At 38.5% G+C, this 24,531-nt stretch overlaps 1 protein-coding gene across 1 annotated transcript; it reads left to right on the top strand.

The window, feature by feature from the left end:
- Positions 1-1,952: 1,952 nt before the first annotated feature.
- LOC149283357 (transcription initiation factor IIB) lies at positions 1,953-9,882 on the top strand. The gene is made up of 7 exons (XM_089497736.1): positions 1,953-1,969; positions 6,943-7,049; positions 7,896-8,029; positions 8,493-8,639; positions 8,730-8,859; positions 9,022-9,303; positions 9,749-9,882. The coding sequence occupies exons 1-7, from the start codon at positions 1,953-1,955 to the stop codon at positions 9,880-9,882; spliced, it is 951 nt and encodes a 316-aa protein (XP_089353862.1).
- The last annotated feature ends 14,649 nt before the right edge of the window (positions 9,883-24,531 follow it).

Genomic DNA, 24,531 nt, shown 5'->3' with positions numbered 1-24,531 from the left:
AAATTAATGGGACCAGGCGGTGTCACCTGAGTGGGTTTGGATACGAATTCTATCAAGCAACTTTTGATGGTGTTTAAAACCTATGGATCATGTGTGATCTGTTCCCATGTCTGGAAAAAATGTCTGCCTCCAAAGTTTATCGGGGAAGAAAGAGAACATGTTATGGGACCTACCGGTCGATGTTTTGGATCACGATGCCCCTCTGTATCCTCAGGACCTCCAAGGTCGGCATCTTTGAGCAAAGCAGGGTGAGGTTTGGTAGGTCTCCTGGAACTGTTCGCACAATGACGATCGAGAGCCTCTGGAGCTATATCTCTGAGATGAAGAATGGCTGGGGAAGCGGACCCTTTCCCAGCCTTCCCAAAAACCTTTGGGTTGAATATTTTTTTTTATAGAACTTTGGGCTTTATCAAGGGATGTGAAAATATTCACATATTTCCCAATATCTTTTATGAAAGAGACCCCGAATAGGAGACCTTCCACAGAGGGGCCCGATTCATTGTCAACCACATAAGTGAGCTGTTGGTCAATCTTTATGAGGATCAAGCGTCTACGCTTGACCGATAGTGAGGAGTTTGCGTTGCCTAGGAAACAAATAGCCCTCTGGAGCCATCCGTTGATAACGCTGTTGTCAACAAAGGTATCGTTCCTCTCTGCTTCCTCAACTAATTCAAACATTTTTGCCAGCGGGCCAGTTATGTCCAACGCCTTGTCCTGGCATGATTTAAAAGACCAGGCCTTTGTTAGGATTATTTCCTGATTTGGACAGGAAACAGGCCATAGTAGGATGCAATTCAGGGGTCTGCGCAACTTTATTAGGTAAGGTAGGCCTGGGGCATTCAGCCCTTAATTTGTTACATGCTGCCTTATCTAGAGGCTCTTAGCCCGGTTGAGAAATATTTGGAAATATGAGTGCTCGGAATCCACTCGGCTGAGCAATTAACGCTGGGTCAAACAATCCAGTAAAACTGGTGCATTTTTATCTTCCTCATTATGAAGGTCAGTCCCTTGAGCCTCCGAGTCTGATGAAGTGGGAGGTTTGTATTCCGAATCGTCTGAGTTAAAATGTAGCATGTTTTAAGTGGCGATGCAAGCACGTATTGTATTGGTAAGTTCCGCGAGAGCGGTTTCAAAAAAATAAAGTCTCCCTCTTTCACATTTTTTGAAATGTTGGGAGGTATGCTTTATATAGAAATATAGTAGTGACGTCACTGCAGCCTCGACAAATATAAAGGGGCAACTATTTATATTTTACTCAGCACACACTAGCTGCATCTTTATAGTTTATCCCCTTAGAAAGGTACATACAAAAAATAGGGAGTGCGCACGCCTAAGCATAAAAGATATGGACACATAGGGGGGCTATTCACTATAGAGTTCTGAAGAGAGTTGTAGTTTAAACTCTTTCACTTTACTATTCATTAGGATAAGCCAACACTAGCTACTCACTTCCTCAGCGAATGGCTGAACTGGGCTTGTATAATGTATAATTCAATGAGTGATTAGAATGTGAAGCATTTCCTGATTTAGCTATACTGCATTATACAGGCCAGAACAGTACTATTCTGCTATCAACGCCATTTTTACTCCCGTAACAAACAAGTGGTCCTCATAAATTAATGCTTTACTTTCTGGCAGTATTTTGTATATGATTGAATGCACCCCCCGCTCGATAAAAACATACTTTCGATGCTTTTCTAATATAAAGGAAACGTCGCACTTCCCATTAGAGAAGCAAGCGTGCCGCCAAGACACTGCGTCACTCGGCTACACTACGCATGCGTGGTGACCAACCCCAGTCGAGTCACGCGCACACGCAGATATTAACAATGAGTCGCTTTTCTGCGCTGAGCGCGTCCCCTTCGGCACGTGACCAGTGAGCATATAAAAGGAAGAGCGTGCCGCTTATAAGAGTCGCTCCTCGTCACAGTCGGCGGTTTAAACTTATAAGCATGGCGTCGACGAGTCGGTGAGTGTCTCGTCGCTTTAATGAAGGCGCTAACGTTTTCGTGGATTGAGTGGTTCCGTGGCGGTACGTTGGGAGGCAGTCTGCCATCTGGTTTCTCATTTGGTGCCGGAAGCCTGTGAGGAAGCTGAGAATTGCTTCGAGGACGTCACCACTGAGAGTCTACGTGCACCTCCAAGGCTGGACTGGCCCCGTAGTGCCAGCAGCTGGCCTCATATAGGCTCTGCTTACAAGAAGCTTCCCGTGGCTTTATGTCTGCAGAGCGTATTGCCGTTCAGACACAATGGCAGAGCCCATGTCGGGAAAGGCCCGTGTTCAAAATCTATAGTCAAACTGTAAACGTTCAAAGATATGTATTCTACACGGCTGTCTTGCATACGTGTAATTCTTTAACGGATGCGCAAGGTCTGACTGGATGAAGGTGACTTGTAAATACCATAACCGACGAAGAATACTTTAGGGACATAACGCAGCGTTACCGAGCTTAGCCCGCTTGTGCCCTTAAAAATGTTTTAGTAAACCTGCTTAAGCAATATCGTGGTTCTTAGAACTAACCTGCATGGGTGTACAGTTGGGTAAATTAGTTTAAAACTGGAAAAAACGTATCGTTACCAGTTTTCTTTTGGTGAGTGGTTTGTATAAAGATATATTTATTTTTAACAAAATCGGAACATTGGATACTGTACTTAACTAATTTGAGCATATTGGTTTTAAATAAAGTTTTTATTACCTGTTCAAAGCTGTGCCTTATAAGATGTCGTTTTTTTTTTTTTTTTTTTTTTATTTTACAAACATTACAGGGCTGCCTGCAAATGCAGGGAATTATAGTTTTAGTATGAGTCTTACATTTTAAATCTTTCATTCATATTTACAGAGCAACCGGATCATGAACACTTTGTACCCAACATACACTGCATTAGATTTTAGATTACGTATAGTTTATTATGAATTTACTAATCTAGATGATGAGCCAGTTTCATCTCTCAGTAGAATAAATGGTTAAAAAAATGTCCATCTTACTAGGCCTTCAGAAAAAGAGCAGAGTAGTAAAAGCATACATTTGTAATTATAAATGTGCATGAAAGGTAATTATTCATGGCTACCTAAACATTTCTAGGAAGGGCAAATTGCTCTGTCTTCATATATATATATACTGCTCTGTCACTCTGGATATATAGATTCCCATGTGATCAGTAAGCAGATGTACATGAATGTTCTTGCAGTTTGTGGAGCAAGTGCACCAGGAATTTGCTGACTATTGCTTATTCAGGACATTATGGAAAATGTCACCAATGGCCATTGGTGCTGTAGGTATGTAGGATGCTATAGCTGTCAAACAAAGGACCCACTCGCTGTGTAAATATTTTTTTGTGGCTTGTTCGGGAACCCTACTAACTGACAATCTTCCATATACTTATATGGAAACATTTGTTTGTTATGCACTAGCTTTCCCTTCAAGCTATTTCCTCAATATTTTGTAGTGATGCAGAGTGGTGTTACATGTTATGTGGCCTAAGTGTCATGTAACTACCTTTTTTATTTCTTCTTTAAATGCTGGCTTGTAGAACTGTGTATTCATGGTGAAGAAACTAAACGTTATCAGTGACCAGCTTGACTACGTGGCTAAACAGTTTGTATAGTGGGTGTTTAATCTTGTGGCAGCTCAGTAATGGTATAATTTGGTATAAAAGGTTGATAAAATAAATTTGAGGTTAGCTGCTGCAGTCAGTCTTCTGTATGCATTCTGTTCTAGACCTGGGAATGGGAGATTGCTAGCTCATGTGGTTCTTTAAAAAGTACTTTATGGGAAAGCTGCCATTATATTTTGACATGTATAACCGCTTTCCACACAAGGGCACAGGAGGCACTAGCATGAGGAGTGCAAATATGGGGCATCTGCATAATCCCTCGCATTCATTTTTAAAGGACCACCATGAAAATGTAAAGGGGACCTTTCAGCTATCATGCCCTTTAATGCATATGGTAGTGATGGGGTCCCTTAACATTTTTGTGGCAACCACCTCGTAAGTGAATGGATAGTCTACAGAATCCCCCACCTCCGGCTATCTTCCATGCGCAAGGTGTGTGAGTGAGCACATATTAATAACCATGTCCAAGTTATACTTGCCTCTGCTCAGCTCCAGTGTTGCCCCAGGGAATGCTGCAGACAGGGGTCTCGGACCCCTGTAAGCATGTGAAGGAAGTGTTCCCATTGGTTTCAATGTGAATGATTCCTGCCATTGTTTCAAGCAGAAAATCACTGGTAAGAATCATCAGACCACAGAAGAGAATGACAGCTGCAGTTTCTACATCAGGTAGGTTCCCTCCACCCCGGATGATGTATATTATAAAATACTGTAATATGCATTCTTCTTTAGAAGAGTTGTCGGTTGTTTGGCTAGGGTGGCCCTAATAGCTAGCAGCTCTAGATTTTCTTGCAGTAAGAAAGTAGATTGATTATGCTATAAGGGGAAAGCCTCAGCTATTTGGGAAATATATGTTGTCCAGCAGAGCAAAGTTCGTGTTGTATGATTCTGACTGCAAATTGTACATTGGCTTTTCAGGTGCATTAGTAAAGTACTTGTGAGATAATATATAACTAATAACATGAGATTATATATATACAGTGGGGACAAAAGACCGATTTTCTGTTTTATACCAGAATCTTTTTGTGTAAATATCCATCACAGTTTCGTGGTATATAGGGTAGTCGCCATTTGTAATGATTGTCAGATTAGAAGTTAGGCTTTTAGTGGGCTTTGTTTATCTGGAGCTTCATGCACCACAGATTCTTCAACCTCGCAGTCTATTCTCACTTTACAGATTTGTATTTGATGTGTAAGTGTACGATCTACTGACACTTATGGGTTCTTTTGCGTCCGGTTCCAATTGAATTCAGCATAGAGTTGGCAGAGGGGCCTTAGGGAATTTAACCCCTTCGTGACAAAGGCTGAATTCACTTTTTGTACCCTTCGTGACAATGACAGTTTTAACACCATTGTGCTGCTCGTGTTTAGCTGTAATTTTCTTCTTTCCCGTTTACTGAACCCATACAAGTTATATATTGTTTTTTTCAGGACAAGGGCTATCTTTAGATGACATTGTTTTGATTGTATCATATTATTTACTATTAAAAAGTATAAAATATGGTGAAAAATTTAGAAAAAAAATGACTGTTTCTAACTTTTAGTTGAAAAATCTTTTACTCATCTATAAAAGGTAATGAAAAAACCTGCTAAATTGATTCTATTTGTCCTGAGTTTAGAAATACCCAATGGTTTTATGTTTTTTTGCTTTTTTTTCTACACGTTATGGGGCAATAAGTACAGGTAGCGTTTTGCTATTTCAAAGCCATTTTTTCCCAAATCTGGTAATTCTTCCCCCTGTGCCACTTCGGGTATCTTTGAAGCCGGCCAATGCAATTTACCCCATCAAATCATATATTTTTTAAAACTAGACACCCCAGGGCATTTCAAATGCTAGTATTTTAACTCTTTCCATGCACCATATCTACCACCAGTCTTTGTCAAACTTTGTGGTAGTCATTTTTTTGCAATTTTTTTCCCCACACACATTTTACTTAAGGTATGAATAAACAGGTTCTGGTATATGTCACTATCATATAACACCCCAATATGTGTTCAGCAACATCTCCTGAGTACAGCGATACCTCACATGAATGATTTTGCCTGGCTGTTTGGGGGGGGGGGGGGGAGGTCCACATTTGGGGAATGCGCATTTTTCAACGTTGAACTTTGGGATATGGGGATCCACTATTTGGTACATCTTTGAGCCGGGCCATTTCAATGTGCCCAATAAAACCATATGTTTTTGAAAACTAGACACCCCAGGGTATTTTAAATGCTGGTATTTTAACTCTTTGCATGCACAGTTTGCAGTAGTATTTTTGTGTGTATTTTTCCCACACACACCTACTTTATGTATGAATTTACAGCTCCTGGTATATGCCGCTGTCACACGACACCCCATAATGTGTTCAGCAACATCTCCTGAGTGCAGTGATATACCCCACATGCATGGGTTTGTCATTTAGGGGGAACTAAAAGGCCACATTTGGGACGTGTGCATTTTTCTAATTGGAAATTAGATGTGTGGCCATCCTTCCAGCAACCCCCCCCCCCCCCGTGTTAATTGGGACATTGTTGAACCCGGCCAATTCAATTTACCCCATCAGATCATACATTTTTTAAACGACACCCCATGAGCATTTAATATGCCAGTATTTTATATATATATATATATATATATATATATATATATATATATATATATATATATATGTCTCTCTCTGTCTCATTATTTTTGCCTTTTTTTTTTAATTTTTTTATTTATTTTTACTAATCACACTGATTAGAAAGCTGGGCTCCATTGACTTGCATGGTTGAAAGCAGTACCTGTATTCAACCTGCAAGTGGAGCCAGAATTCTCTAGAGGGTCTGGAGACCATCTAGCGAACTTTTTCACCTTTATTTTTTTTTTTCCCGGGCAGCCGCCATCTTGCGGATGGCGAAGATCACTTGCGGCTGTGATCGCTTTCCAGAGCGGTCACAGCCCATCCTGGGGTAAGTGTTTGGTGTCGCTGAATGCCTCCTGATCAAACGACAGCCTGGTCTCCCGTGCAGCGGCAGGGATGTGTCCCTGACGCTGCGCGAAGGGGTTGACGTACCAGGACGTCCATAGGGGTTTCTTAATAGGCGTTTTTTGGACGTCCCGGTACGTCTATAGGGGAATGAAGGGTTTAAAGACATGACGGTCCTGGCACGTCAATTGTCGTTAACCGTTCGTTTTCGGGTGACGTGCCTGGACCGTCAATTGTCATTAAGGGGTTAAGTAGAGTTGACTAGAGAATACATGTGGATATTCGGAGGAATTCTAACATCTAGTTTTCATTAACTGATGCATTTCAAAGTATATGCACAGTAATGTTTTTACATGTATTTTCTTTGTACCCTTAGTGCGGATGCATTTCCAAAAGTAAGTTGTCCAAATCATCCTGATGCGCTCCTGGTGGAGGATTACAGAGCTGGGGATATGATATGTTCGGAGTGTGGCTTGGTTGTAGGTAAGTTTAGTAAAGCTCTGTCATCTGGCTCGTTCTGTTAAACTTGTTTACCTGCATTTCTAAAGATTTTATATGCAGATCAAAAAATTAGTCTGTGGTGGGCATATCCCAGTAGACGTGGCCCCTAAAAAAACTACTGGCATTTGTGGGAATTTTGTTTTACATAGGCTCACGTTGATAAACACTAATAAAAAATGGCAAAGCTTCATGGAGGAAACTAAATATTTGATAACTATATTTCCTTTACTATTTATTGTTCTACTATTGCTTCCCCCTTAGGTATTGCTCTGATATTGAAATTGGTTATCTTTTTAGTTGATTTGCTGTAAAACAAACAGATCATCATTCAAATAGCAATTCTAGTGTATTTGGTACTTTACCAAACCCACAATACTGTGTTTTTGTTTTTATTTTATTATGGCTTAATGCTTTTTAATCAAGCAAAAACCAACAAACACATGGTGTACTACGATTCAATGATATGTAGAGCTGTAACTGCAAAATACACAGATCCTGCATAGGGTGCCAAAAACATTGCTTAGCTTTATAAGAACTGAAAATCATAGGACGTGGTAAGATAGATACAAAATTATATTTTGTTCTAGATTTTAAACTGAAATGAACATGGGATAATAATCTTCATAATTTCTGTGGGTGTAATGGTCATAAATTACAGTATTTAAAAACAACAAAGCACTCAATTCATGAAAATACTCTGGGTATGCCCTGCCTTTCCTGATGTTAAAATCTTGCGTGGTGACGAGTAACTATTCATAGATAGGGTGATGTCTGGTGTAATAATCCACGTAGCTCATGTCTGTACTCTTTCAACACTTGTATTTCCAGGTGATCGGGTAATTGATGTTGGGTCTGAATGGAGAACATTTAGTAATGACAAAGCTACAAAAGATCCATCAAGAGTGGGGGATACACAGAATCCTCTGTTAAGTGGTGGAGACTTAAGTACAATGATTGGCAAGGTAGTAAACAAGTTTGGTGTTTGTGGACGTATGTACATAGCATTGTCACTGTGCAAACTTAGCATAAGAGTTGAATGTGATGGTGTAACCTTAGGGCATTGTGTGTTTGATTCTCCCCCACCCAAAACACACACATGGAGCTTTACATGTGAGCTTCCTCTAGTTATTTTTATATCCTTTCATCTACCAGTAAAACATATATTGTTTTCAATCTGCTATATTAGTTTGTGTAATGAATGGTATTTGGTATGAATCCAGCTTGCATAATTGTTCCAGTTATTGGAATGTAGAAATGTGCGCTGCCCTTACACATTCTTCAGTTGTATATATTTTATATTCCAATTTGGAAACCTGCAATTAATTTTGCACAAAGCAAACTTACAGTACACTTGTGGCAGTGACAGAAGCATGTTACACCACACATAACAATGCTCTTCATTGCACATATTTTATTTTCGAACAGGGTACTGGTTCAGCAAGTTTTGATGAATTTGGAAATTCAAAGTACCAGAATCGCAGGACCATGAGCAGTTCTGACAGGGCGATGCTGAATGCCTTCAAAGAAATAACAAATATGGCAGACAGAATCAACCTTCCTCGTAATATAGTTGTAAGTGAAGCCACCACTGCAAAATAGCAACAAAGGTACTTGATATAGGAGTGTCCCCTGATGCTATAGTTTGTTTTTGTTTTTTCCAAGGATCGCACTAATAATTTATTTAAGCAAGTATACGAGCAAAAAAGTCTGAAGGGAAGGAGTAATGATGCCATAGCATCAGCATGTCTTTATATTGCCTGCAGACAGGAAGGGGTACCCAGAACATTTAAAGGTAAGGAAATTTACATTTTTAATTTGGATTTTACAATTCTACAAACTATCATGTGTGCTTTGCATGTTTGGTTTTTTTTTTTTTGTAGATAATATTTGTATAATAAATTAATCAGCAGACTACTTTTTTTTTTAATTTTTTTTATTTTTCTTTCACTTGAAGAAATTTGTGCTGTGTCAAGGATTTCCAAGAAGGAAATTGGCAGGTGTTTCAAGCTTATTCTAAAAGCTCTGGAAACAAATGTGGATTTGATTACAACTGGAGACTTTATGTCGCGATTTTGTTCAAACTTGGGCCTTACCAAACAAGTGCAGATGGCAGCTACTTTCATTGCACGCAAAGCTGTGGAATTGGATTTAGTTCCCGGTAGAAGTCCAATTTCTGTGGCAGCTGCTGCAATTTACATGGCCTCGCAAGCATCTGCTGAAAAGAGAACACAAAAGGGTGAGTGATTTCTTTTGCTTTGACCAATGATGACCTGTAATGGCTGGTGCATCGTAGGTTTTGGAGTGGTCCACCATATGTGGAAACTCTGATATTCTGTGAATGCCATGTTCTTTGCAGTTACAGCAAAACAAACTCAAATTAATCTGTGATTAGATTGACTGCAGATCTGAAGCAGGGGGATTTTTTCCATATGTTATGCACATAGGTGACATCATAATGGGCAAAGTAGGTCCAGAGTGAAGCTTGTGCTTTCTCTTTCCATGGCAGTCCTCAAAGGCCCCTGTCTTTACAGACATTGCTATGACATCAACTGTGTAGGTGTATGACATGATGGTGTCCTGTATTGTACATCTCGGTCCAAATGATCTGTCCCCAAATTAGCACAGTGTTTGTTTTGCTTTTTTAAACTGTAAACCATTTTTGCAATTTTATTTTTCAACAGAAATCGGTGACATTGCAGGAGTTGCTGATGTTACCATCAGACAATCGTACAGACTGATATATCCACGAGCTCCAGATTTGTTTCCTCCAGACTTCAAATTTGACACACCTGTTGATAAGCTGCCACAGCTATAAAATGTAACTTTTGACTTTTTTTTTTTTTTTTCCCATGTCTATACTGAGCCTCAACATATAATTGAAGAAACCTCTACAGCAAGTTGTGATAAACCACATTCCAAGACCGGTGTTTCATTGCTCAGGTTGCATTTTCTCCTCTCGCCAATATGTAGTTTGCAAATACTTTCTATCTTTTGACTCCTAATAAAATTTTCCAAAAGCATCGCTGTACATCTTCCTGGGAACTAGTGTTCTCTGAAACGATGGTTCATTTATGGTTGTTTGGCCTCTGCAGAAAAAAGGGGCTGTGTTGGGTAAAGTCAAAACCCAATATTTGATTTGGACAATTTTACTGTATTGTACAACAACGTTTACAGTGGACATGTAATTTGTGTGTGTTTTTATGAACGTGTGCAGTTTTGTTTTCTATTTAATATATACTCAAATCTTTAAGCCAAATGACCTACTGTGAGGTTTTTTTTAATAGGCGCATTTATTTGACTGTATTGTAACAGCTTGCTTTAGTGTCCATTCAGCTTGTGAAAAGGGTAAATTATTTAATTTTGGTTAAATTTGTAATATGTAGTTTATATGAAGTTCAAATATAATTGCATTGCATTCATGAAATTTTACAAGGCTTTGTAGTAAAACAGTTTGCATTAACATTGTCTGTTGTAAATCTGTCTTCGTCTTAAAGCCAACACTTTGATCAACTGTGCTATTCCAAAAACCTTTAACCTAAACCTTTAACCCCTTCAGGACCGGGACGTACCTGATACTTCCTGGTCATAGGTCACCGGTAGACCGGGACGTACCTGGTACGTCATCCCCAGAAACCGCAATTGCACACAGGCAGCTTCAGGGAAGGTGGGGACCTCACACAACACCCCCCTGCTGTCTGATCGCTCAATTAACCCCTATCGCAGCATTGCAGGGGTTAATAATAGTCCCCACAAGCTTGTGGGGACTAAATATCAGTCAATGCTGTGCTTCAATGGAGCATCAGCATTGAAAGAGTAGGTAAAAAAAAATATATAAATTTTTAAAAAAAAATTACCTGATCACTTGTCGGTGACATTTTAAGTCGCTGATTATTGATCGGTCTCCCTGATTGATGTCAGCAGCCTAAACCTGTCACTTACAAGTAATCTGATAAAAATAAAATATTTAAAAAAGTTTAAAAATTGAAATCTGCATGTTCCAGTTTTGCCCCTCAAAAAATGAATGAACCATGCATGTGAGGCCTTGTTGGAACTGGGGGATGTTGGTGAACATAATTTGGTGTTTTTTTTTTCTGCAGTTGCACATATTCTATACAAAATATAATATGAAATCTAAAGCAACATATGCAAATTGGCGCTAAAATCCCTGTTTGAAAAGTGTCAAAATGACCCTAGTTGTACACCTTGCCTTATCTACTATTCATAAACATATAATTTTGGGGGGATAATCAGTATCTGTGACAACTGTTGCAGTTATTAGACTACCATGCCAAATTTGAAAAAAAATACATTTTGCAATATTTGCCCTATACTGGTCAAAATAGATGAAAATCTTGGCTTTATTGGGTGGTTTCCAAATCAGGACAAGTTAATGAATATATTTTGGATAATTTTTTCCCATTGGTTCAATGTATGTACAATTTGTATGTATACAAAATTTCCCCCCCACTTTTTCCAGTTTATTTCAAACAAAACAATATGGTTTCAAATGAAAGCCCTACTTGTGCTGAAAAAAACAATATATGATTTGTGTGGGTGCACTAATTGATATGAGAAATTACAGCTGAAGAAAGACATAACGAAAACGGCTCCAGTCCTTTAGCGACACCTTAGTATCAAAATCCCGGTCCTGAAGGGGTTAAGAGGGGTCAAGTCGCATTTAGCTGGGTGGTTCTTGCATCTCTAAGTTTCTATAGCAGGAAAGCTTATTGGCCTTGCATAACTACATGGTCTCGCTTTCCATTTTAATGGGAAAGCGGGGCCATTAGTTCTATTAAATTTGGTTACACTGAAGGCTGCAAACAGTGTCTTGATTTATAGTCAATATAATGATTTTGGAGATCTTCAACATGCACAAAATAGCAGCTAAGCTGGCACAGTAGCTAAAGTGAAAGAATGACATGGGAAAAATATAAATACTGTAAACTGAGCAAAAGCTACATGGATTCTGGGATTTGGCAGGCCCTGTTATACTGTTGTGTTAACCTTTATTTTTTAAAGCACAAAAACAGTGCCTATGCCCTTAAATCACACCATCCTTACTGTGATATAAGCATCATGCATTGTGCTGTTTCTCATCAGCAGGGTGTTTTGTTAAAATTAGAGATTGGGTGGAGCAAAATACAGGAAAATAGTAAAAGAACATACGTCCAATAAAATACTGAAAATTCACCTTTATCTATGATGAAAAGGCCAAAATAACAGTGGAGCGGACAAAACAAAGTGAGTGTTATAAAGTCGCTAAGTGAAAGTTCTCATGTCGGTCTGACATGATCAATCGCAAAGTGCAAAGCTTAACCCCTTAAGGACCGGGCTCATTTTTCGTTTTGTACCCTGTGGGACCGAGGCTGTTTTGACACTTTTGTGGTGCTTGTGTTCAGCTGTAATTTTCTCCTCACCCATTTAGTGTACCCACATAAGTTATATATTGTTTTTTTCAGGACAAGATGGGCTTTCTTCAGATACCATTATTTTGATCGTATCATCTTATTTACTATAAAAAAAACAAAAAAAACATGGTGAAAAATTGAAAAAAAAAACACATTTTATGACTTTTATTTGAAAAATCTTTTACTCACCTAAAAAAGCAAGTAAAAAAACTAGCTAAATAGATTCTACTACTTGTCCTGAGTTTAGAAATACCCAATGTTTTTATGTTTTTTTGCTGTTTTTTGTAAGTTATAGGGCAATAAGTACAAGCAGCGTTTTATGATTTCCAAATCTTTTTTAACAAATCTGGTCAGTCTGCCTCCATCTCCTCTTTGGAACATCTTTGAAGCCGGTTAACTCAATTTAACCCATTAAAACCATATATTTTTGAAAACTAGACACCCCAGGGTATTCCAAATGCTGTTATTTTAACCCTTTCCATGCACCAATTATACAACTACACTTTGTCAAACTTTGTAATAGTAATTTTTTTTATTTTTTTTCCACACAAATTGTACTTTAGTTATAGATATACAGGTGCTGGTATATGTCACTGTCAAACAACACCCCAATATGTGTTCAGCAACATCTCCTGAGTACAGCGATACCCCACATGCATGGGTTTGTCAGATTGTTTGGCTGGTAAAAGGCTACTTTTGGGGCATGCGTAATTCAGGTGGTCATTTGGTCATTGTGCCTCCCTCTCCTCTTTGGAATATCTTTGAAGCCGGTTAACTCAATTTAACCCATTCAAACCATATATTTTTGAAAACTAGACACCCCAGGGTATTCCAAATGCTGTTATTTTAACCCTTTCCATGCACCAATTATAGAACTACACTTTGTCAAACTTTGTAATAGTAATTTTTTTTATTTTTTTTTTTCACACAAATTGTACTTTAGTTATAGATATACAGGTCCTGGTATATGCCACTGTCAAACAACACGCCAATGTGTGTTCAGAAACATCTCCTGAGTGCAGTGATACCCGACATGCATGGGTTTGTCGGGTTGTTTCAGATTTAAAATGCCACATTTGGGAAGTGCGCTTTTTTTCTCCATTTTGGTCAGTCTGTACCTATGCCCTATATTTGAGCTAGGCCACTCCAATTTACCCCATCAGCCATTTTTTTTATATATATTAGACACCCCTTGGGTATTTGAAGTGCTTTTATCTTAACTCTTTGTTGAGATTTTTGAGAATTTTTAGCACTTGCTCAAAATAATAAACTTTATTTTTTAATTTTATTTTATTTTTTTAATACTTTTTTTATATTTTTTTTTACACATTTTGCTGGTACTGGATGGTTCATCTAGTGACATCACTGCATAATTATTTTTAAATGTTAGCACATTTTTTTTTAATTTTTTTTTCCATTTTTTATTTTTATTTTTTTTGAATATTTTACTAATCACATAGTGATTAGAAAGCTGGGCTCCATTGACTTGCATGGTTGAATGCAGTACCTGTATTCAACCAGCAAGTGGAGCCAGTTCTCTAGAGGGTCTGGAGACCCTCTAGCGAACTTTTTCGTCTTTATTGTTTTATTTCCCGGGCCGCCGCCATCTTGCTTGATGGCGAAGATCACCGGCAGCGGCGGCTGTGACCGCTCTCCGGAGCGGTCACAGCCCACCCAGAGGTAAGTGTTTGGTGTCGCTGGATGCCTCCTGATCGAGGCATTCCAGCGACACCATTTAAGTTTAGGAGGCGATCGTTGATCGCCTCCTAAACGCTTTTAAAACGGGCGTCCGCCGCCATACAATGTATGGCGGCTGTTGACGCCCCGGGGAGGGGCCAGACATGGCCCCCGATGCCGATCTCGGCCTTGCTGAATGCCTCGACATCGAGGCATTGCAGCAAGGCCGTTTAAGCGAAGAAAGTGATCCTTGATCACTTTCTAAGCTTATTTAATTTTTTGACGGTTCAGGACCGTCAAAGGTCATTTAGTGACCTTCTTGTTATGACGGTCCTGAACCGGCAAAGGTCGCGAAGGGGTTAAAATATTTCAATACACCGTTGTAATTCGCTAGAATAGTAGGAGTGGGTAAGGGGTCTGAATGCTTTTTCAGGATACTGTGTCAAAATACTATTCCTCACCAGCAACCATTTCATAAATGTGTGTGTAGGTTGATTATAGTGCCAAAATCTAGTGTTGATGTTCCTCAAAAATAACATTAACATATAGCTATATTAAGCTAGTTAAGAGATACCTTCTCTATTCTTAATTATATGTGACATCTATGTGAAAATAACTGCTTTACAGCTGTCTACATACCATGCATTATCTGTATGAAAGTAAATTTCATGCAACTTTCTTATTTAAAAGCTAATTGATTTGCATAGGGTGGCATGATATAAATTACTATTTGCCCCCTGGAAATTTTCCTTTATATAAAATAACATTTCACTTTGCTCATTTACGTGACTCCTATGATTTTAGGTAGAGTTCAAATAAGTCTCTTGTAGTTGGCCACCAGGTTTGCACACATCTCAGGAGGGATTTTGTCCCACTCCTCTTTGCAGATCCTCTCTAAGTCATTAAGGTTTCGAGGCTGATGTTTGGTAACTCGAACCTTGAGCTCCCTCTGCAGATTTTCTATGGGATTAATATCTGGAGACTGGCCACTCCTTTGTTGCCTTGGCCATGTGTTTTGAGTCATTGTCATGCCATCCATGACCCATTTTCAATGCCCTGGCTGAGGGAAGGAGAGTCTCACCCAGGATTTGATGGTACATGGCCCCATCCATCGTCCCTTTGATGCGGTGAAGTTGTCCTGTCCCCTTAGAAAAACACCCCCAAAGCATAATGTTTCCACCTCCATGTTTGACGGTAGGGATGGTGTTCTTGGGGTCATAGGCAAACACAGCGAGTTGAGTTGATGCCAGATGTGTTACCAATTGTTTTCTTGGTGACTATGGCCCCCCTGCCTTGACATCATTGATAAGATCCTCCCGTGTAGTTCTGGGCTGATTCCTCACTGTTCTCATGATCATTGATACTCCGCGAGGTGAGATCTTGCATGGAGCCCCTGACCGAGGGAGATTGACAGTTATTTTGTGTTTCTTCCATTTGTGAATAATCACACTTAACTGTTGTCACCTTCTCACCAAGCTGCTTGGCGACGGTCTTGTAGCCCATTCCAGCCATGTGTAGGTCTACAATATTGTCCCTGACATCCTTGGACAGCTCTTTGGCCTAGGTCATGGTGGAGAGTTTGGAATCTGATTGATTGCTTCTGTGGACAGGTATCTTTCATACAGGTAACACGCTAAGATTAGGAGCACTCCCTTTAATAGAGGGTGATCGAAATCTTTCACTGAGCAAAATGCAAATCAATTTAAACCGTATTTGCGTTATTCTGGATTTTTTCTTGTTATGCTGTCTCTCGCTGTTCAAATAAACCTACCATTACAATGATAGACTGATTCCTAGGCAAAAACTAAAGCAAAGATAATACATCAATGTAAAATGGAAAGATGGGTTGTATATAACTCAGATTGGAATAATTCCAGATATAGGGAGTGGGAAAAATGGATATGTAAAATAGAAATTATATAATGGTGCCATAAATCCAATAGTGGACCCTCTTTAAAGAATATTAGGTAAAGAATAACAACAAATGTTGAGTCCAACAAAGTTGGTGCAAATTATATTAAGAAATATCATTCAAAATAAATATAATGGATTTAAATTATTAATATGAGATCAGCCTTACCTGTTAAGATATATAATATTGTTTACCTTTATTTATGTTCACCCATTGTATGTAATTGTTTACATATCTTGTGTTTCTTTTTATTCTTTTCTGTTTCTTGTGCTGTGATGTGTTAAGAGATAGTATACAAATACAATGCTATTATATACAATGTCTTAGCATTACATACATTATGGTGGGTAAAGGTGATGGAAACCCTTTCCACTTAAAATTAAGGAGGTAGTAGAAGCATTATTAAACACTCATCTACAAACACCAGACAAGCCAGAAAGCTTGTTCTTCCCTCAGAAATCCCATGGTGCTGCCACAACCACAATGGATTCTGGGTAGGCGCATGCAAATAAAGTCAACAATAATCATCTTTTGCCTCTATATCCACTTTATACATGGATCTCTTGAAAGTAATTGCCCGCTGTACAAGACAGCCTTTAGACAAAACTCTGGTAAAAGGTGCAGTAGCCAGATCACCACTCATGGACAGCTGTTTCGTCCTTAATGGACTCGTCAGCATGAGGTTGTGATACTGGCTTAATAAAAGGTGATTACTGTTGACTTAAATTGCATGCGCCTACGCAGAATCCCTTGTGGTTGCGGCAGCACCATGAGATTTCTGAGGGAAAAACAAGCCTTCTGGCTTGTCTGGTGTCTAGATGAGTGTTTAATAATGCTTTAACTGTCTTAGTAAATATAAAAAATAAAATAATATAGACTGATCATGTCTTTGTCAGTGGCCAAACATACAAAATCAGCAGGGGATCGAATATTTTTTTCCTTCACTGTACATTTTCTTTTTATTACATTATATTAACCCCTAATTGCCGGGTCAGGCACGTCATGAAAACGGTCACTTAACGACCTATGACGTGCCTGACACGTCATGAGACTTAAACAAGCTTAGAAAGTGATCAACGATCACTTTCTAAGCTTAAACGGTGTTGCTGTAATGCCTCGATGTCGAAGCATTCAGCAACACCAAGATCGGCATGATGGGCCATGTCTGGCCCCTCCCCTACATTGTATGGCGGCGGACGCCCATTTTAAAAGCGTTTAGGAGGCGATCAACGATCACCTCCTAAACTTCAATGGTGTCGCTGGAATGCCTCGATCAGGAGGCATCCAGCGACACCAAATACTTACCCCAGGGCGGGCTGTGACCGCTCCGGAGAGCGGTCACAGCCGCAGCTGCACGCAGACTTCGCCATCCGCAAGATGAAAAAAGTTGAAAAAGTTCGCTAGATGGTCTCCAGACCCTCTAGAGAACTCTGGCTCCACTTGCAGGTTGAATACAGGTACTGCATTCAACCATACAAGTCAATGGAGCCCAGCTTTCTAATCATTATGTGATTAGTAAAATATTTTTTAAAGAAAAGAAAAAGCTTAAAAAAAACATGGTAACATTTAAAAATTATTATGCTTTAGAGGAACTATCCAGTTCCAGCAAAATGTAAAAGAAAAAGTCCAAAAAGAGTAAAATAAAAAAAGAAAGTTTATTATTATGAGCAAGTGCTTAAATTAGTGCTGTATCTTCCCAAAAATCCTGACATGGAAAAATTTAAATAAAAGCATTTCAAATACCCAAGGGGTGTTTAATTTAAAAAAATGAATGGTTTGATGGGGTAAATTGGAGTGGCCGGGCTCAAAGACCGAAATGGGGGGAAAAAAAAAGCGCACTTCCAAAATGTGGCATTTTAACCCCAAACAGCAGTCAAACCCATGCATGGGTAGTATCACTGTACTCGAGTGATGTTGTTGAACATCATATTAGGGTATTGTTTGATAGTTACATATACCTGGAGCTATAAATGTATACCCAAAGTACAATTTGTGTAAAAAAAAATACTAACACAAAGTGTGGCAAAGGCTGGTGGTAGAATCTCATGCATGGAAAGGGTTAAAATACTAGCATTTGAAATACCTTGGGGTGTCTAGTTTTCAAAAATATATGGTTTGATGGGGTAAATTGAATTAGCCGGCTTCAAAGATGGTCCTATTAGGACATGGGGGCAGAATGACCAGATGTAAAAGTTCCAAGTTAAAAAATGTGCACTTCCTAAATGTGGCGTTTTACCTCCCAAACAACCCGACAAACCCATGCATGGGGGGTATGACTGTACTCGGGAGATGTTGCTGAACACATATTGGGGTGTTGTTTGAAAGTGATGTATACCAGGAGCAATTTTAGCGATAAAAAACACAAAATAAATTACTACCACAAAGTTTGACAAAGACTGGTGGTAGAATTAGTGCATGGAAAGAGTTAAAATTCTAGCATTTGAAATACCTTGGGGTGTCTAGTTTTCAAAAATATATGATTTGATGGGGTAAATTGCATTGGCCGGCTTCAAAGATACCCGAAATGGCACATCGGGGGAAGAATTACCAGATTTGGAAAAAATGGTTTTGAAATAGCAAAACGCTACTTGTACTTAATGCTCCATAACGTGCAGAAAAAAGCAAAAAAACATAAAAACAGTGGGTATTTCTAAACTCAGGACAAATAGTAGAATATATTTAGTAGGTTTTTTCATTAGCTTTTTTGGATGAGTAAAAGATTTTTGGGGTAAAAGTCAGAAAATGTGGGTTTTTTTTTTACATTTTTCATATTTTATAATTTTTTTATGGGAAATTAGATAATATGATTAAAACAATGGTATCTGAAGAAAGCCCTTCTTGTCCTGAAAAAAACAACATATAATTTGTGTGGGTTCACTAAATGAGTGAAGAGAAAATTACATAGTAACATAGTAACATAGTAACATAGTTCATAAGGTTGAAAAAAGACCAAAGTCCATCAAGTTCAACCTATATACATATTGTGTCCCTACTGTGTTGATCCAGAGGAAGGCAAAAAACCTTTTTTGTTTACATCTAAACACGAACACCACAAAAGTGTTAAAACCGCCTCGGTCCCAATGGTACAAAAGGTAAAACACAGCCTGGTCCTTAAGGGGTTAATGTACCTTATCCCACACTGCTGGCAGTGAAAGAAAGAAAGCTTTAAACTGAACTACTTCCTGAAAGGTTAGCTGGGAGGTCAGAGGATCAGACCAATGTGTGTGCTATAGGGGGAGGATATGGATTTGACAATAGATTTTAATATGGCCCCCAATTAAACATCTGCCTTGCTATTTCACCCCCCCCCCCATTATTTTGACTATTGTAGGTTTGCAGCTCTGTTGCCTCAGGTCATTTAAAAAATCAGTTCTCACATATTACATTTGGAATTAAAAATAACAAATCTTATGATATCTCACACCAATATCAATCTAATCTAATGTCCAAGCAAACAACCGCTTTCATTTTCACAAATTGACCAAGAGATTTGGCACCATATAAGCCTAGACAATATTTCTGATTCACTTATCAGATTTTTATGGTTAAAAGCTACTTTAAGTAAGACGCTCAGTTAATTAATAAAGGTTGATTTCACCGCATGGTAGATTTATACCTTACGACGGTTTATTGTAGATGGGACGATATAGAAAAAGCCACAAGATGGAGATGCAAGCACAAAAATAACTGATCATAAAAATGAACCGAAACACAGCATTACATTTCTAAACACGAAGAAGCGGGATTATTGTATAGTATGGAAATTTGAAGTTTTCCAAACTAGCATTGGTGCAGCAAACATTTAAAATGGTGACACTTCTTAACTATATGCCATTAGAGTTTCCCATGTATATTACCAAAATGCTCAATCATATCATGGGGCGGCTTCCTTTCAGGCTACAAAATAAGGTTAACATATTAGGATAAAAAGTTGTAGTTTGCGTGTGTTCTTTCCAATTATTAGTGTAACAGTTATGGAGATTTGGTTTAAAAGAGACAATTTCCATTGCTTCAGAACAAAGCTGCTTGTACCAACATTTATTGTATTGATTTATAAGGTTAAAGCGGTGACGTATCCAAGGCCTACGATGGTAGATCAGGGGGGCAGTAGTCCCGTTTGTAAAGGTGTCCCGCTGCACAATAGGTTATAAGGCAACTCCCTGACTGGCCTATTTACACTATGGAGGCTGTGCAGAAAAATATAACCCATACAGGAGGGATATTGCACCTATTATGGTAGCTCCTTTGTCTTTGTCTTGAACTTACCGGTTTACTAGAGAATTGAAAATTATGAGGCGAGGAGTCATTTCTTGTATAATTTCTTATACAGTATCCATTTATCGTTTGGAGTACCCTTTGATCAAAAGTGACATAACACTAACATAGGGAAATTGGTCTCCTACTCTTTTTTCAGAAAGAAAGGAGAGTAAATACACTCAAAAGGGGTCCTGAACGATTAGATGCTCTGCTCTCTCTTAGTCTTCTTGTTGAATAGAAAAAGCTAAATTGGCAGCCCTAACAAAGAAAAGTTCTTTAACTATATAAGCAATGTGAGAGTTACTCTGGCTTCTTCAGTGAGATTAAATAATTGCACCAAGGGCTCCATTATGTCAACAGGGGCACAGAGTGTACAGATCAGATGATCACTTCCACGTGCTCCCTGCCTGACTCAGCATGCAGGAAGTGGATGTGATGTCACTTCCTACATGCTGAATCAGTCTACACACAGCAGGGAGGATGAGAGGCACGTCACTCATGCAGGTTAGTAGTGTAAGCAAGGGTACAGGCTGTTGAGGGCAAAGATGGCACAGGCAAGCCGTTTGGGGAGAAAGATGGCAACGTGGGACAACTTGGTGAAGTTTGGTGTCAAAGATGGCACTGTGGGACTTCAGCTTACTCAAGCTCTGGGACCCTTTGGTTTCTAATTATGTCCCTACCTCAAGACTGTGACCTCCAGTCCTGCTGCTTCACAGGCTCCCAGGTCTGTACGTGTCCACCGTAGAGCACTGAGCTACGTTTGTGCCCTGGGTAAAACGTTGGGCGCCAGTGATGAGCTGACGCTCAGTGTGTTTAATATAGGATTCTTACTTTTCCTTAGCACCACTAAAGCATCAGTAACAGACTTTAAATCTCCTCTGCTATTTCAGAGAAATTATTCCTAGCTGCTCTATCCAAGGTTTCCTAATTCCAATGTAACACATTTAGAAGAACAAGGTTGTTTAATACTATGAAGCTCAAAGAAGGGTTGTCTGGATCAATTAACAGAGAACTGTTGCAAAACCTTGCACTAATAAAGTTTCAGTGCTGTTTTTCTGTGATTAAATCTTCAGAAGAATGAATAAAATTGTACGTATACTGAAAGGTTTCCTTTTGAACATTCTAAAGAACCTGATGTGTCAAGTGAGTAGAACAGCACCTCTAAAACATGAACTATTTTTGTTTTCACTATTTCCCCTTTATTTGCATCACCATTTTTCCAGATTAGCAGCCCTAGTAATTTAGAGCACCATAAGAATATGTATGTTTTTTTAACAGGATTCCATGGACAAGACCGTAGTAACCAGAGTTGTGTATATAAAAAAAAACAAAACAAAAAGCACGCAAAAAAACCAACACAGCCTTAAAGCTTCTCATCTATTTGAAACGTTTAATTTGTGCATTCATGACTTAATGACTGCAAAAACACTCTGCTTTAGAAGGACATTTCTGAAAAGGCACATTTAATATCAATGCATAGTGTACCATCCTAAAATAATCTAATTTACTTACAAAGTGCTTCAGCAGCCACTTACAGCTATAGCAAAATATATTTACAATCTAGAGTTTAAAATCATAATTTGCCTAAAAATAGTTATTTGTTTTAAAAAAAAATGAAACTATACCTAAAAAGATAAAATTAGTGCTTCTTTTGCAGCTTACATTTTTGTGACTTACCCTGGCTTATAAAGGTTTAGTGATTTTAATAAACTAAACGTTCTGTACATTACATGGTTGCAAATGTCACTTAAGATTCTAGAAAAACCTCTGCCATACTACATCAAACACAAGTACAACTCAAAGGATAGCATTTAAAAAGCAAACATTCTAGCAACAGTACACGATGCCTGCTCATATTTCATTTATATGTACAAAGCATGCCAAAGTTGATATTGTCCGTGCAATGCCAGCTTTTGTATACAAGTATTTGATTTCACAAGTCAGACATGGCTGATTTACTGTGCCTTTACTATAAAGTAATCTGTATGTATATACATATATAGAGACATTGATTTGTATTTAAAAACATTAAATTTTTAGTATGTTAATTAATGTAGTGTTGATTTTTTTTTTTTTTTTAAACATAACTAGTCTTGTAAGTTTGAGGTACTGTGTTTCACCATCTACAAAACACCCCAGATAACAATACTTTCATTTTCCATAACAAAAACAAGGAAATATGAGAAAAATCTTAGGCGTACAAAAATAACATTGATTACTAGTTACATGCCCCTAGTAAACACAAACTGAGAATTATACTTGGCTAGACGGCTACAGCGCTTAAGCTACTGTGCAAGTACAATTAGAATTCCTGGCCTGAGAGCGATTGAAGTTATATTCAGTCAATAGCTAGATGGCTTTACGTTTCAGGGAGACGATGGAAGGGCCTTGAGAAGAAGGGGGGACCACCATAGATGCCTCATAACATTAAACAATACAGGTTTTGCTCTTCAAATTTTGAGCTACATTTAGTGTTACAATAGTTTTATAAAATATACATTATCAAAAATATCTATACATTCTGTTACATTTTGTGTTTTCCCTCAGATGCTTGCAGTTGAATAGTATAAATTTTAGCAAAACTGAAGTTTTCTGGTATTGACGTGGCCACAGTCACAAGCCCACATAAAACAAAATGACAAATTCCATACATATATGTATACACGCATGTGATAGAGAACCTGAAACAAGCTTCTACACCAAAGCATCAGTTATAGGCTACCAAGAATGGAAAAAAGCCTTTTGTCGCCATTATTGAAGGGACACTTTGAACATGTCAAAAGAGGATATGTAGAGCAAGAGTTTTTGAATCGCCTTGCCAGTTTACTGCTACCCCCTGTATTTTGCCGTTACATTATGCAATGGCTGAGAGGAAAAAAACTTTTTAGTATTTTCCTGGACCTCTGGCTTCAAAAGGATCTAAAGGTCATGCAGAGGCATCTCATTCTTCTTGCAAGGAACACTTGCCTGGGCTGGGTCTACATAATTTTTCACAACATACTTACAACTAACCATGTAGTGAATAACACCCCATCCTAAAAGTCCAAGGCAAAGAGTGATTAGCAAGAGCTCTTGGTACGTGTAATGTTAGATTTCTCAATACGGTTGTCTGTAAAGTTTAAGGCATTAACAATAGTAGACAAGTAACATACCACAAAAATTAAACAGACAATAACCTGCTGCAATTGCAAACCGACTGGCAGATCATTTCTTTGCAGGACTACTCTTTCAGGAATCATCACTGGACCACATTCGCCTTGTCTAAGCTTTTAACATGGGCGGTTTCAGAACATTCAGCAGCTTAACCTGAAAGTGTGCATTAAACATACTTTCATACCCCCCTGAAGACTTCACAACAAGTCACTGCTTCAGCAGGGGTAACCGTGAAACCTTAGAGGGTTTTTATTGACGAACATTAATTACCAAGTGCAATCATGGAAGTTGCTATAAATAAGACCTGCTAGCAGCATGCATGTTTTGGCGAACGCATGACTCGGGTAACAAAATATCCTTTACATATAAAGAATTGTGATGTTTGTTCTCTAAAGTTATGGGTCAATAGGATTATGGGAGGGGGGAGCAGTGAGCACAATCTATTATTTGTGAGTAACTAATTTCTTGAGGATAGGCCTCTAATTGAATTGTCTCTGTATTGGTCCAATGGTTCCAAATGAAGGAGGATCATGGAATGATCACTCATAATCCTTACATTAATTTTTTTTGACATTTTCTAGTTATCAAAAGCCTTAGGGCAAGGTCAGGTATCCCATGGTCCCTCGTCAACTTGTACATAACAATAGGTTCATAAAACAAGGACAAAGAACTTGACAAAGGGTAAGGCTTCATAAACTGTGCATATATATATATATATATATATATATATATATATATATATATATATATATACACATACATACATATACACACACACACTTGTGTATCAAAATTATGTCTGGAAGTAAGAACCTGAAGGTTGACTGCTCAGAGGATAGCAAAAGTGTCGTAGTGTTTTGATTTCTTTTCACATGGTCTGTATCCCCTGCTCACACCTCTTTACTCCCAGCAAACAACTGTAAATATCATCTTAATATGTCATGAACATGCGGGTATCCATCTCACACGAGTCACCTACAGTACTGATCAATAACCTCACACAGCTGGTTAATGCAAGTACATGATATGAATTTGGAATATAATATATTTTTGACGT

The sequence above is a fragment of the Sceloporus occidentalis genome, unplaced genomic scaffold, assembly GCF_023333645.1.
Source record: "Sceloporus occidentalis isolate IW3139 unplaced genomic scaffold, rSceOcc1.0.p SCAF_106, whole genome shotgun sequence".
NCBI lineage: Eukaryota > Metazoa > Chordata > Lepidosauria > Squamata > Phrynosomatidae > Sceloporus > Sceloporus occidentalis.
Note: the sequence above shows the minus strand (reverse complement) of the source record. Positions and strands in the feature narration are given on the sequence as shown.